This window comes from Erinaceus europaeus, chromosome 16 (genome assembly GCF_950295315.1).
Source record: "Erinaceus europaeus chromosome 16, mEriEur2.1, whole genome shotgun sequence".
NCBI lineage: Eukaryota > Metazoa > Chordata > Mammalia > Eulipotyphla > Erinaceidae > Erinaceus > Erinaceus europaeus.
Window position 1 is genome coordinate 44,872,214 of NC_080177.1, and position 13,755 is coordinate 44,885,968.

General features: G+C 38.3%; 1 protein-coding gene across 13 annotated transcripts in view; it reads left to right on the forward strand.

Annotated features, from left to right (window-relative positions):
* Positions 1–13,755, forward strand: part of NIN (ninein) — a 155,051-nt gene that overhangs the window by 28,772 nt on the left and 112,524 nt on the right. For all 13 annotated transcript variants that reach the window (XM_060174987.1, XM_060174993.1, XM_060174988.1 and 10 more), the window contains one exon: positions 7,110–7,191. In XM_060174987.1, the coding sequence (XP_060030970.1) occupies positions 7,110–7,191 (82 nt within the window). The remainder of the gene's footprint in view (positions 1–7,109; positions 7,192–13,755) is intronic.

Below are 13,755 nucleotides of genomic sequence, written 5' to 3' on the forward strand. Positions count from 1 at the left end.
AAAAATATTGGAGACTCGAACCAGGACAAGAGTCCAGCTAAAAGTCCTCCAGAGGGTGAAGCACAAAACAACGAGTTCAACATCCAAACATTAGCTAAGGAAATAATAACAGGAGTGAGTAAAGAATTTGAAAAAATTGTAATCAGAAATGCAGGAACAACAAATGAGAATATGGAAGAAAATTCTAATTATCTCATGGTTATTAGAGAGCTGAAAGCTGAAATCGCTGAGCTAAGAAGGCAACTAGCTGAACAAGCTAAAACAGTATCAGAGCAGAGCAACAAAATAGATGAACTCCAGAAAGCAGTAGAGGGCAGAGAGAATAGAATCTATGAGGCTGAAGACAGAATTAGCAAGATTGAGGATGAATTAGAGACAACTAAAAAAGAAGTAAGAGATCTCAAAAAGAGATTAAGAGATACTGAAAACAACAACAGAGTCCTATGGGATGACTTCAAAAGAAACAATATACGCATTATTGGCTTACCAGAGGAAGAAAGAGAAGGGGAGGAAGAAAGCGTACTCCAGGCCATAATAGCTGAAAATTTCTCTAGTCTAGACAACACCAAAGACATAAAGATTCAAGAAGCCCAGAGGGTCCCAAACAGAATTAACCCAGACCTAAAGACACCAAGACATGTCATAATTAGATTGGAAAGGAATAAGGATAAAGAAAGGATCCTTAAGGCTGCAAGAGAAAAACAAAGAGTCACCTACAAAGGAAAACCCATAAGATTAGCAGCAGACTTCTCCATACAAACACTACAGGCCAGAAGAGAATGGCAAGATATCTATCGAGTGCTCAATGAGAAAGGCTTTCACCCAAGAATACTATATCCTGCTAGATTGTCATTCAGACTAGATGGAAGCATCAAAACCTTCTCAGACAAGCAACAGTTGAAGGAAGCAACCATCACCAAGCCTTCCCTGAAAGAAGTTCTGAAAGGTCTCCTATAAACAACCAGACCACCACAAATAGGACATATATCAAAACACTCTAAAACTCTACAAGAATGGCGTTAAAATATCTTCAATCTTTGATATCAATAAATGTCAATGGCCTGAATTCACCTATTAAAAGACACAGAGTAGGAAGATGGATCAGAAAACACAACCCAACAATATGTTGTCTACAGGAAACTCACCTAACTCAACAAGACAAACACAGACTTAAAGTGAAAGGATGGAAAACTATCATTCAAGCCAGTGGCCCACAAAAAAGGGCAGGAACAGCTATTCTCATATCTGACATGATAGACTTTAAAATAGATAAGATTAAAAAAGATAGGAATGGACACTACTTAATGCTCAGAGGATCAGTCAATCAAGAGGACTTAACAATTATTAATATCTATGCACCCATTGAGAAGCCATCTAAATACATCAAACTTCTACTGAAAGAGCTACAGCAATATATTAACAGTAACACAATCATAGTAGGGGACTTCAACACCCCACTATCTCAACTTGACAGATCATCCAGGCAGAAAATCAGTAAAGACATAAGGGAGCTAAATGAAGAGATAGATAAACTAGAACTATTGGACATTTTCAGAGTCATTCATCCCAAGAAACTGGAATACACATTTTACTCAAATCCACATGGATCATTCTCAAGGATAGACCATATGTTAGGCCACAAAGACAGCATCAGCCTATTCAAGAGCACTGAAATCATCCCAAGCATCTTCTCAGACCACAGTGGAATTAAACTAACACTTAACAATCAACAAAAGATTAGTAACAGTGCCAAAATGTGGAAGCTCAACTGTACACTTCTTAACAACTTCTGGGTCAAAGAGGAAATCAAGGAAGAAATCAAAATGTTTCGAGAGTTCAATGAAAATGAAGACACAAGCTATCAAAATATTTGGGACACAGCTAAAGCAGTCCTAAGAGGGAAGTTCATAGCTATACAAGCACACATTAGGAAACAAGAAAAGGCACAAATAAACAGCCTGATTGCACATCTTAAAGACCTAGAAGAAGAACAACAAAGGAATCCTAAAGCAACCAGAAGGACAGAAATTACTAAAGTTAGGGCAGAAATAAATAACATTGAGAATAGGAAAACCATACAAAAGATCAATGAAAGTAATGTTGGTTCTTCGAAAGAGTAAACAAAATCGACAAACCTTTAGCCAGACTCACAAAACAAAAAAGGGAGAAGACCCAAATAAATCGGATAGTAAATGAAAGAGGAGATATCACAACAGACACTGCAGAAATTCAACATATTATGCGAGGCTTCTATGAACAACTATATGCCACCAAGCTAGAGAACCTGGAAGAAATGAATGATTTCCTAGATACCTACCAACTTCCAAAACTAAGTAAAGAGGAAGTGGATAACATGAACAGGCCCATCACAGCTAATGAAATTGAAACAGTTATCAAAAATCTTCCCAAAAATAAAAGTCCTGGACCAGATGGTTTTACAAATGAATTCTACAAAACTTTCTAAGAAGAACTAATACCTCTACTTTTCAAAGTCTTCCAGAAGATTGAAGACACTGGAATACTCCCTGCCAGCTTCTATGAAGCCAACATCACCCTGATACCAAAAGCAGACAGGGACACAACCAAAAAAGAAAACTACAGACCAATATCTCTGATGAACATAGATGCAAAAATATTGAACAAAATTCTAGCCAACCGGATACAGCAGTATATCAAAAAAATTGTTCATCATGACCAAGTGGGGTTTATCCCAGGCATGCAAGGTTGGTTTAATATACGTAAATCAATCAATGTGATCCACCACATCAACAAAAGCAACACCAAAAACCACATGGTCATATCAATAGATGCAGAGAAAGCCTTTGACAAAATACAACATCCCTTTATGATCAAAACACTACAAAAAATAGGAATAGATGGAAAATTCCTGAAGATAGTGGAGTCTATATATAGCAAACCTACAGTCAACATCATACTCAATGGTGAAAAACTGGAAGCATTTCCCCTCAGATCAGGTACTAGACAGGGCTGCCCACTATCACCATTACTATTCAACATAGTGTTGGACGTTCTTGCCATAGCAATCAGGCAGGAGCAAGGAATTAAAGGCATACAGATTGGAAGAGAAGAAGTCAAACTCTCCATATTTGCAGATGACATGATAGTATACATGGAAAAACCTAAGGAATCCAGCAAGAAGCTTTTGGAAATCATCAGGCAATACAGTAAGGTGTCAGGCTATAAAATTAACATTCAAAAGTCAGTGGCATTCCTCTATGCAAACACTAAGTTAGAAGAAATTGAAATCCAGAAATCAGTTCCTTTTTCTATAGCAACAAAAACAATAAAATATCTAGGAGTAAACCTAACCAAAGAAGTGAAAGACTTGTATACTGAAAATTATGAGTCACTACTCAAAGATATTGAAAAAGACACAAAGAAGTGGAAATATATTCCATGTTCATGGGTTGGAAGAATTAACATCATCAAAATGAATATATTACCCAGAGCCATCTACAAATTTAATGCTATCCCCATCAAGATCCCAAGCACATTTTTTAGGAGAATAGAAAAAATGCTACAAATGTTTATCTGGAACCAGAAAAGACCTAGAATTGCCAGAACAATCTTGAGAAAAAAGAACAGAACCGGCGGCATCACACTGCCAGATCTCAAACTGTATTATAGGGCCATTGTCATCAAAACTGCTTGGTACTGGAACATGAACAGACACACTGACCAGTGGAATAGAATTGAGAGCCCAGAAATGAGGCCCCACACGTATGGACATCTAATCTTTGACAAAGGGGCCCAGACTATTATATGGGGGAAGCAGAGTCTCTTCAACAAATGGTGTTGGAAACAATGGGTTGAAACATGCAGAAGAATGAAACTGAATCACTGTATTTCACCAAATACAAAAGTAAATTCCAAGTGGATCAAGGACTTGGATGTTAGACCAGAAACTATCAGATACTTAGAGGAAAATATTGGAAGAACTTTTTTCCACATAAATTTTAAAGACATTTTCAATGAAACGAATCCAATTACAAGGAAGACTAAGGCAAGTATAAACCTATGGGACTACATCAAATTAAAAAGCTTCTTCACAGCAAAAGAAACCACTACCCAAATCAAGAGACCCCTCACAGAATGGGAGAAGATCTTTACATGCCATACATCAGATAAGAGTTTAATAACCAACATATATAAAGAGCTTGCCAAACTCAACAACAAGACAACAAATAACCCCACCCAAAAATGGGGGGAGGACTTGGACAGAATATTCACCACAGAAGAGATCCAAAAGGCCGAGAAACACATGAAAAAATACTCCAAGTCTCTGATTGTCAGAGAAATGCAAATCAAGACAACAATGAGATATCACTTCACTCCTGTGAGAATGTCACACATCAGAAAAGGTAACAGCAGCAAATGCTGGAGAGGGTGTGGGGTCAAAAGAACCCTCCTACACTGCTGGTGGGAATGTCAATTGGTCCAACCTCTGTGGAGAACAGTCTGGAGAACTCTCAGAAGGCTAGAAATGGACCTACCCTATGACCCTGCAATTCCCCTCCTGGGGATATATCCTAAGGAACCTAACACATCCATCCAAAAAGATCTGTGTACACATATGTTCTTGGCAGCACAATTTGTAATAGCCAAAACCTGGAAGCAACCCAGGTGTCCAACAACAGATGAGTGGCTGATCAAGTTGTGGTATATATACACAATGGAATACTACTCAGCTGTAAAAAATGGTGACTTCACCGTTTTCAGCCGATCTTGCATGGACCTTAAAAAAATCATGTTAAGTGAAATAAGTCAGAAACAGAAGGATGAATACGGGATGATCTCACTCTCAGGCCGAAGTTGAAAAACAAGATTAGAAAAGAAAACACAAGTCGAACCTGAAATGGAATTGGAGTATTACACCAAAGTAAAAGACTCTGGGGTGGGTGGGTGGGTGGGGAGAATATAGGTCCATGAAAAATGATGAATGAAATAGTGGGGGTTGTATTGTTAAATGGGAATCTGGGGAATGTTATGCATGTAAAAAAAAAGAAAGTAGAAACGCAAAGCAGAAATTGACTGAGTTTGAAGTATGGCACCAAAGTAAGAAAGCAGAAGTACACTAGAGTTTGCAGTGAGTACCTCCCTAATACTTCCTCTCCACTTTTCCAAGCTTTGGGTCCATGATTGCTCAACAATTTGTTTGGCTTTGTATGTTAACTCTCTTTTCAGTCACCAGGTTCCAGGTGTCATCAGGATGCCGGCCAGACTTCCCTGGATTGAAGACCCCACCAATATGTCCTGGAGCTCAGCTTCCCCAGAGATCCACCCTACTAGGGAAAGAGAGAGGCAGACTGGGAGTATGGACCGACCAGTCAACGCCCATGTTCAGCGGGGAAGCAATTACAGAAGCCAGACCTTCTACCTTCTGCAACCCACAATGACCCTGGGTCCATGCTCCCAGAGGGATAGAGAATGGGAAAGCTATCGGGGGAGGGGGTGGGATATGGAGATTGGGCGGTGGGAATTGTGTGGAGTTGTACCCCTCCAACCCTATGGTTTTGTTAATTAATCCTTTCTTAAATAAAAAAAAAAAAAAAAATGGTGACTTCACCATTTTCAGCTGATCTTTGATGGACCTTGAAAAATTCATGTTAAGTGAAATAAGTCAGAAACAGAAGGATGAATATGGGATGATCTCACTGTCAGGTAGAAGTTGAAAAAGAATATCAGAAGAGAAAACACAAGTAGAATCTGAACTAGAGTTGGCATATTGCACTAAGGTAAAAGACTGGGGTGGGTGGGTAGGGAGAATACAGATCCAAGAAGGATGTCAGAGGACCTAGTAGGGGTTGTATTGTTATATGGAAAACTGAGAAATGTTATGCATGTACAAACCATTGTATTTACTTTTGAATGTAAAACATTAATTCCCCAATAAAGAAATTTTAAAAATAATGTAAGTAATGATTAATCACAAGGAAGTATTTCTCTGAAATACTCATAATTATTAAATACTCTGCTAGAAATTCTGTTTAATATATATGTGTTTATGTATAGTACTCATTAATGCATGTAAATTCTTATGTACTGTATAAAAACAAAACTCCAGGCCTTTTCCGACTTCAGTTGAGGTAATTGCAGTTTTAAGAATTCAGGATAATGCTTTCCAGGTTTCTTTCATCCTTTGTGTTTGCTATTGATTTTTGCTTGTTTATAAAATCATAGAGACCTCTGCAGATAAATATTACATACTTGCCCCAGGCAAGACTATATTCAAATCATCCTCAAAAGATAACTTACTCCTTTCTAGACTCTTTTTAGAGAGTAAAGCATCTTTAGGGTATTTACTTGGAAATTTTTTCCATAATATCTAACCTGACATTTTTCTCTTCTAGCCTTGTTTGGAAGAATACAAGGGGCTGAATGTTCTGAACATATCATTATAAGAGGGGAATACAGATTTCCCATAAAGGCTTGAATAAATCTTATGTATTTGATTTTTCTTTTTTTAATTTCTGCTGTTGTTGGATAGGACAGAGAGAAATGGAGAGAGGAGGGGAAGACAGAGAGAAAGATAGACACCTGCAAACTTACTTCATCGCCTGTGAAGCGACCTCCCTGCAGGTGGGGAGCCAGGGGCCTGAACCAGGATCCTTGCACTTTGATTATTTGTAACTTCCTGTTGGAGCCTTTAGCCTGTGCATTTCCACTACTCCTGGCAGACTTTTTATTTTCCTTTCAACTTCATAGAGAGAGATGGAGAGGGAGAGACATAGAGATAAAAGGAGAGATGTCATAGCTCCACTATTCATTGCACCCCCCCCCCCTTGTGTTGTGAATGATGCTGCCAAGTGGTACTGGAGGCTCAAACTCAGGTCCATGTCTGTGGTAAAGTGTGAGCTCCACTGGTGAGCTATCTCCTGGCCCCTGGGTTGAGTAAATACTGACATTAGTGCTTATTTCAGTGGAATGGTAAAAATGACCAGCTCATTTTCCGTTTCAGTGCTTTGGAGAAATTAAGAAAATCTTAATAAGTCTATCAGGATGCCTACAGTTATGGTGCCTTATAGATGGATTCACTCCTTTAAGACTATGGAAATTATTTAAAATTTTTTTTTGATTGTTTATTTTAGGTGCACTTTGACCAGTTTAAAGAAGCATTGATAGTGATCTTGTCTAGAACTCTGTCAAATGACGAACAATTTCAAGAACCAGGTAAGGGCACTGAATTTTCTTCTTTATATTCCCCTTTAAAAGTTATCCAGGAATTTGGTGTATTGCACCAAAGTAAAGGACTCTGGATGGGAGGAAGTATTCAGGTCCTGGAACATGATGGCAGAGGAGGACTTGAGTGGAGGGTTAGAGTATTATGCAGAAAACTGAGAAATGTTACACATGTACCAACTGTGTGTTTTACTGTTGACTATAAACCATTAATCCCCCCCCCAATAAAGGGAAAAAAAAAAGTCCAGGGAAGAATTTGGGAACTTTGAAGAATTTGGGAACTATGAAAGATTTGGGGCATCTGCCTTTCAGATTGAACAGTTATTTTCAGTGACTTGTCTTTTGATATCATAATAAGAGCCTTGCAGCTGTTGAGCACTAAAATGGGACTTTCCAACCACAAAGGCTTATTATAAAGGAAATAATTGGATTGTTCCTAGGCTATATGTCAGATAGTGTGGCAATAACTCATTTCTAGAATGAGTAGAATGAAACTGAATGGTAATTTCTTCATTTTTAGTTTTGGTGTACATGGAAGGATATGAATTGGAAGGATTTTTGCCTAAGGGAAGAAGGGTAGCCAGTCTTGAGATAATTTTATTTAGTCCTAGTGAGTGGGTAAACTCCTGCTATAATCACAGTCACATTAATTAAATTGCTTATCTAGTTCCCCATCTCAAGGTCATTTTTGCATTTCTAGTGCTTTGTAGAATGCTTAGCATGTAGTAAGTATTCAATAAGTGTTATGAAATAAAACACAATGTTATATTTTACTAATGTTTTTCCCATGCATCACAGATTATTTTCTGTATCTCTAGCATGAAGAATTTTCTTTTAAAAGACTCTGGGATAGATGGGGGAGAGAGTATACATCCTGGAAAAGAATGACAGAGGACCTAGTGGGGGTTGTATTGTTGTGTGGAAAACTGAGAAATGCTATGGATGTATAAACTATTGTATTTACTGTTAACTGTAAAACATTAATTCCCCAATAAAGAAATTAAAAAAAAATTAGATGTCTTTACATCCCATACATCAGACAAAAGACTAATAACCAAAATATATAAAGAGTTCACCAAAAAAAAAAAAAAAAAAAAGCTCACCAAAGGTAGCAACAAAATAGCAAATGGCCCAATCCAAAAGAGTGGAGAGAATATGAACAGAATATTCACTACAGAAGAAATAAAATTAAAAAAAAAAAGAATTTTCCTCAGCTATGAGGGTAGAATGCTACTAGTTGTAAGACACATCCTTTTTAGAGTGTTCAGATCTTGGTACATAATGGGATTAATGTCTTATAGTCAATGAAATATAATAAATATTTAAGGGGGAGTATAAGCCATGTTGAAATTTGTATTATAATACAATCCAGTTTTATAAAACGTCCCTGAATATCAGAAGATAGGGTTAGAGATTGACTATACAAAGATCAATGGAATTCTGGAGGTGATATAACTTTTTAGACCTTGATTATGATGGTAATTACAGATTTTATGGATTTTTCTAACCCAAAGAATTGCTCATAAAAGGATGAAATTTACTCTGTGTAAATTATAAATAAACCTTACGTTTAAAAAAGAGAACATCAAAAGTATAGTTCAGCTTTGAGACTGAGGAAAAATCATTAACATTTTGTTGCTATGAGAAGTTATTCATTGTGACCTATTTAGATGAAACAGATGGAAACTCAATTCTTATCCTTACAGGTGATCTAGTTTGTCATTGTTCCTTCTAAAATGCTCAGAATTTGTGTCAGATTTATGAACACTGCATTTAATGGTGTTCAGGATTTGTGATTGTAGCTCCCCAATTTTTGCTAATGGTGACCACCCCTGGGAAGGTTATCAACTCTGAGGATTGCCAGAGCTTTCTGGAAGCCCCAGGGAATCGAGGAGAAAGATTATTACCTTCTTGTTATATTCTGCACTAACAATAGAGTTTCTGTAGGTGACTGCTGCTAGAACATGGATTTTTCTTCTTATGGAGTTTCACATTTTAATATTTTTACCCTTTTAAAGATGTCTGTCATCATGATATATAAGATCTAAGAGCCCGAGCAGAGTTCTAGCAATATCATCTTAGTTGATGAGCATAAGTAACATATGTATACATTCAGCATTCTCCTTATATCAGTAGTGTATAAGTTTATATGAATTTGGAGTAGGGATTCCTGATGCTAATCCCCATCATCCTTTTGCTGTTCTGTCTTTGAAACCTGTACTGTCATCTCTCAGAAAAAGTATCATTGGAAATGTGTAGATTTATGGTGACCATAAATGGGAAGGGAACCCCCTAGAGTTGTACAGGGTTGGGATCTAAATGATAGCATGAGAGAGACAGCAGCTGGCAGAGCTTAGTAACAGCTAGGGAAGTAATGTAGAATCAACTGCTGCAGATGATAGTTTCAGGGATATGTGTGCCCCATGGCTGTGCAAGCAGAGACCATAATTTGGACATGTCTTCCAGGATAACACACAGACGGGATTTTCATAGTTTCTCCCATGTGTTCTATCCTGTGAGTAAGCTGTAGCAAACCTTTGCTACCAGTACTATTATACTAGGGTTAGATGCCTGCATAGCTCCACTGCTTCTTTATTTTTTTCCTTGATTCTTTTTCTTAACTTCTTTCTTTTCTCCTCCTCCTCCTCCTCCTTCTTCTTCCTCTTCTCCTCCTTTTTGATAGAGTGTAAGAAACAGAAAACACTGTGAGGAGACAGGGAGAGATACCTGCAACACTGCTTCACTGCTTTTAAAGCTTCCACCCTACAAGTGGGAACTAGAAACTTGAATCCTGGTTTTTGTGCATGATAACAGTGTGTGCTCTACTACGCAGCACAGGATCATGCAACTTTTCCCTCAGATATTCTCCTACCTGGAAGCTCTAAAATATGAGTCCACACCTATAGGCACACTGGCAAGAGACAGAGAAAGAAGGATCAAGATTCAAACCCACTGCACCTAAATTCATTGCTCCTTCCCTTGCATGGAGATAACTACCCCTTAAATCATACCTCACAGTACTGTAGGGCTGGAGATGGTTGCCTTTATATCCACGAGCAAATTGGAGCCCAAAGAGGACCAATTGAAGTCTTACAGATAGTGGCAGGGGAGGATGCTTATGCTGTATCACCAAGGGACATGACTCCCAGAGACTTTAATTTAAAGGTGTTAACCCTCACATGGGTGAGCAGAGCACAAATCTAGTCATCAGTCAGTGTGGCCTAGCCAAAAAGATTCTGACAAGTGGCCAGAGGCAGGTGGAAGGAGTGAATGGGCCAGTTTTATGTGATCTTTAGTGACAGGGAACCCTTGTCCTCAGCATTGTTTGACTGTGCGATACTTAACTCATCTTTAAGGTCCAGGGCTATGGAATTTTTGTCTTGCCTTCTAAAATCAGTGGACCTTACAAGTTTTGAGAGAAAAGAATATGTGTGCGTGTGTGTATTTTTTTTTTTTTACTTAAAACAACAAATTTATTCTTTTATTGTTCTGGAAATACCATTGCAGACTTATTTTTATTTACTTTTATTAGTGATTTAATATTGATTTAAAAATTAAGATAATAGGGGTGTATTTCCATGTCATTCCCACCACCAGAATTCTGTGTCCCCATTCTTTCCATTGGAAACTGCAATAGTTTCCCCAAAGTCACAGATATGGGTTGACTATTATTTCTACAACTATTATCTCTAATAGTTATAATATCTATGATATATATTGCTCATTTTTCCTATGGTCCTTCCTTTTCTTTCTAAGTCATACCCACACCTATTACTTGTTAGTGTCCTTTTTTTCCCTCTTCTCTCTCAAGGTCCTGATAGAAGTGGAGCTCAGAGTCCTCTAGTTATCTTCTAAAATTTCTTCCCGCTGGGAGCATAGACCAAAATTAAAAGAATACTCTTACCCCCACCCCAATTCTTTTTTCCTTGTGCTTTATTTTGGTAATGTAACAATGACATGTAATATAAATTGAAAACAGAATGGTTAATAAGTTGAACAAAGACATTGGACCTTTGAGTGTTTTTTTTTACTAGTGATTTAATATTGATTTATAAAACTCTGGGATAACAGGTATATAATTCCACACCTTTGCCACCACTAGAGTTCTGTGTCCCCATTCCCTCCACTGGAAACTGCATTAGTTTTCTCAAGGTCACAGTTGCAGGTTGACTATTATTTTATTACTCTATATTTATAAATATTAGTCCATTTTTTCAGCGGCCCTGCGTTCCCTTCCTTTCTAAGCTATACCTACACCTTTTAATATTTCCAAAAGTCCTTCCTTTTCTCTCTTCTTTCTCTGGGTCTTGATGAAATTGGAGTTCAGAACCTTCTGGTCATCTTCTCCTATCATTTCTCCTGCTCTAGGAGTACTGGCCATAGCTCTTTATGGGGTGCAGAGGGTGAGAGTTACGGCTTCTGTAATTGTTTCTCCACTGGACATGGACGTTGGCAGGTTGATCCATACCCCCAGCCTGTTTCTGTCTTTCCCTAGTGGGTTAGTGCTCTGGAGAGATGAGGTTCCAGGACACATTGGTGAAATCGTCTGCCCAGAGAAGTCAGGATAGAATCATAGTAGCATCTGCAACATGGTCTCTGAAAGGCAGTAAGATATAAAGGATATAGCAAAGTGTTTATAAACAGGTCCTGAAAAGTAGGAATGGCACAGATGAGGTTAGGGATCTTGGGGTGGAAAGAAGCTAGGAAGTTCTGGCCAAGAGGTGACATACCTGGTTAACTGCACATGCTACAATGCACAAAGACCCAGGTTCAAGCCCTCAGTGCCCACCAGCTGGGGGAAAGCTTCACAAATGGTGAAGCAGTGCTACAGGTGTCTCTCTCTTTCTCTCTCTTTGTCTCCTTACTCCCCTCTCGATTTCTCTGTCTCTGTACAGATAAACAAATAAATAAAATATTTTTTAAATAATAAAAAAAAGAAAGAACCTAGGAAGTCTATGTTGGGTATGTTCCAAGGGGACCATAACTTTAGTAATTTTTGCCTAAATGATAGTTAACATGCAGGTGTACTAAAAATATTGTCTGGGAAGATGATGTCAGAAATGAGAATAGGGCTAGAAAGCTGGATCAGGGCAGAGAGTAGCTCCCAAATTTGAAGAAAGTATATAAATACAATTAACCATTGACCCCACCAATCTGACCCAGGACCCATATATATTTACATTTAGCATAGGAACCTGTGTAACCTCTACGTCCGTGTCAGTATGAGCTCACAGTCCATGGTCACAGCTGAGACCATTCTAAGTTACACTTATTTTAGGACTAGTCTTCCTTAAGTAGGATGACCCAACCTCCCTTCAGAGAGTGGGGCAATCCCTACCATTGCTGCTTTACAGTGAAGGCAAGATCCTTGAGAGGCCCACAAGAAGGTTTACATTATGTTCCTAATGGAAGTGACCAACGATGGTAGAGAGAGGGATCTATTAGAAGTCTGGGCCCACCATATCTGTGTGAGAGTCCAATGATGCCCTGACTAGGCCCCCAGAACAGAGGGTGGTCTCATATTGACCATAAAGGCCATCATTAAGTGAGCCGGTCTCTTGCCTTTATCCAGCCTTTGTAGTACTTTCTGTATCTGATGAGCTTAAACCCTATCCTAGTTGTTAAAGCATTGAGTGTCATTTGTTGTACCTAAACCTGTCGGTATGCTTCTAAAACCTCTTCTGTTTCATTTGGTTTAATCCCCCCTGCTTAACACTATTCTATTTACATAACCACTTCATTCTATTTACATAACCACTGTATTCTATTTACATAACCACTATATTCTATTTACATAACCACTGCAGGGCATTGGTTCAATCCCCACTGGTTCATGATATGTTTTTGCCCCGCCCCCTCTCCTTGTCACACTCTGATTTTCACCAGTCACTTTTCCCTCCACCCTCTCTGCATCACATCCTGTTCACACCCTACTTGGGAAGTATATATAAAGACAACATTGTTCGTTTTAGTTAGTTGTTAGTTTAGCTTAGCTCACCTTAGATTGTGCTGCATCCTGCATGAATAAAGAGATACTGCCTACAGCTCAACCATGAGTCCCTGGTCATGTTACCCACCCAGGAAGCCAGCCCGGCAAAAACAACACAAACCCATATTAGGTTTATGGGGTCTGGCCTCAGGGAGGAAATAGACCTAGGGTTTTAGTGTGGTCTAAGTGAACTTTATGTTTTACTGCATTTACTTATTTGATTATTCTAATTAAAGTTGACATAAGGACAATAATTGTCCTTTAGTTGATACATACTTTTAGCCAGTATATATCTTGGCCAGTTGTATAGCGTTTCTTCTAAAGATTATCAAGGGGTGACAGTAATTCTGATGCTGTCAGAAGAGATTAAGAGGTATATCTTATTACTTTTTTTGTGTAGTTAGTTGAGTAGATAGAGTGATTGAGGGAAGTAAAGTAGGGTGTGTGTGATGAGGGTGACTAGGCCTAAGTAGTAAATATTTGATTAGGCAATTTATCGTGCCTTCTATGGGGCTTTCTTACTTGCTTTCTTAGATTTTTTGGTCAAAATCTGATCACAGAGGACT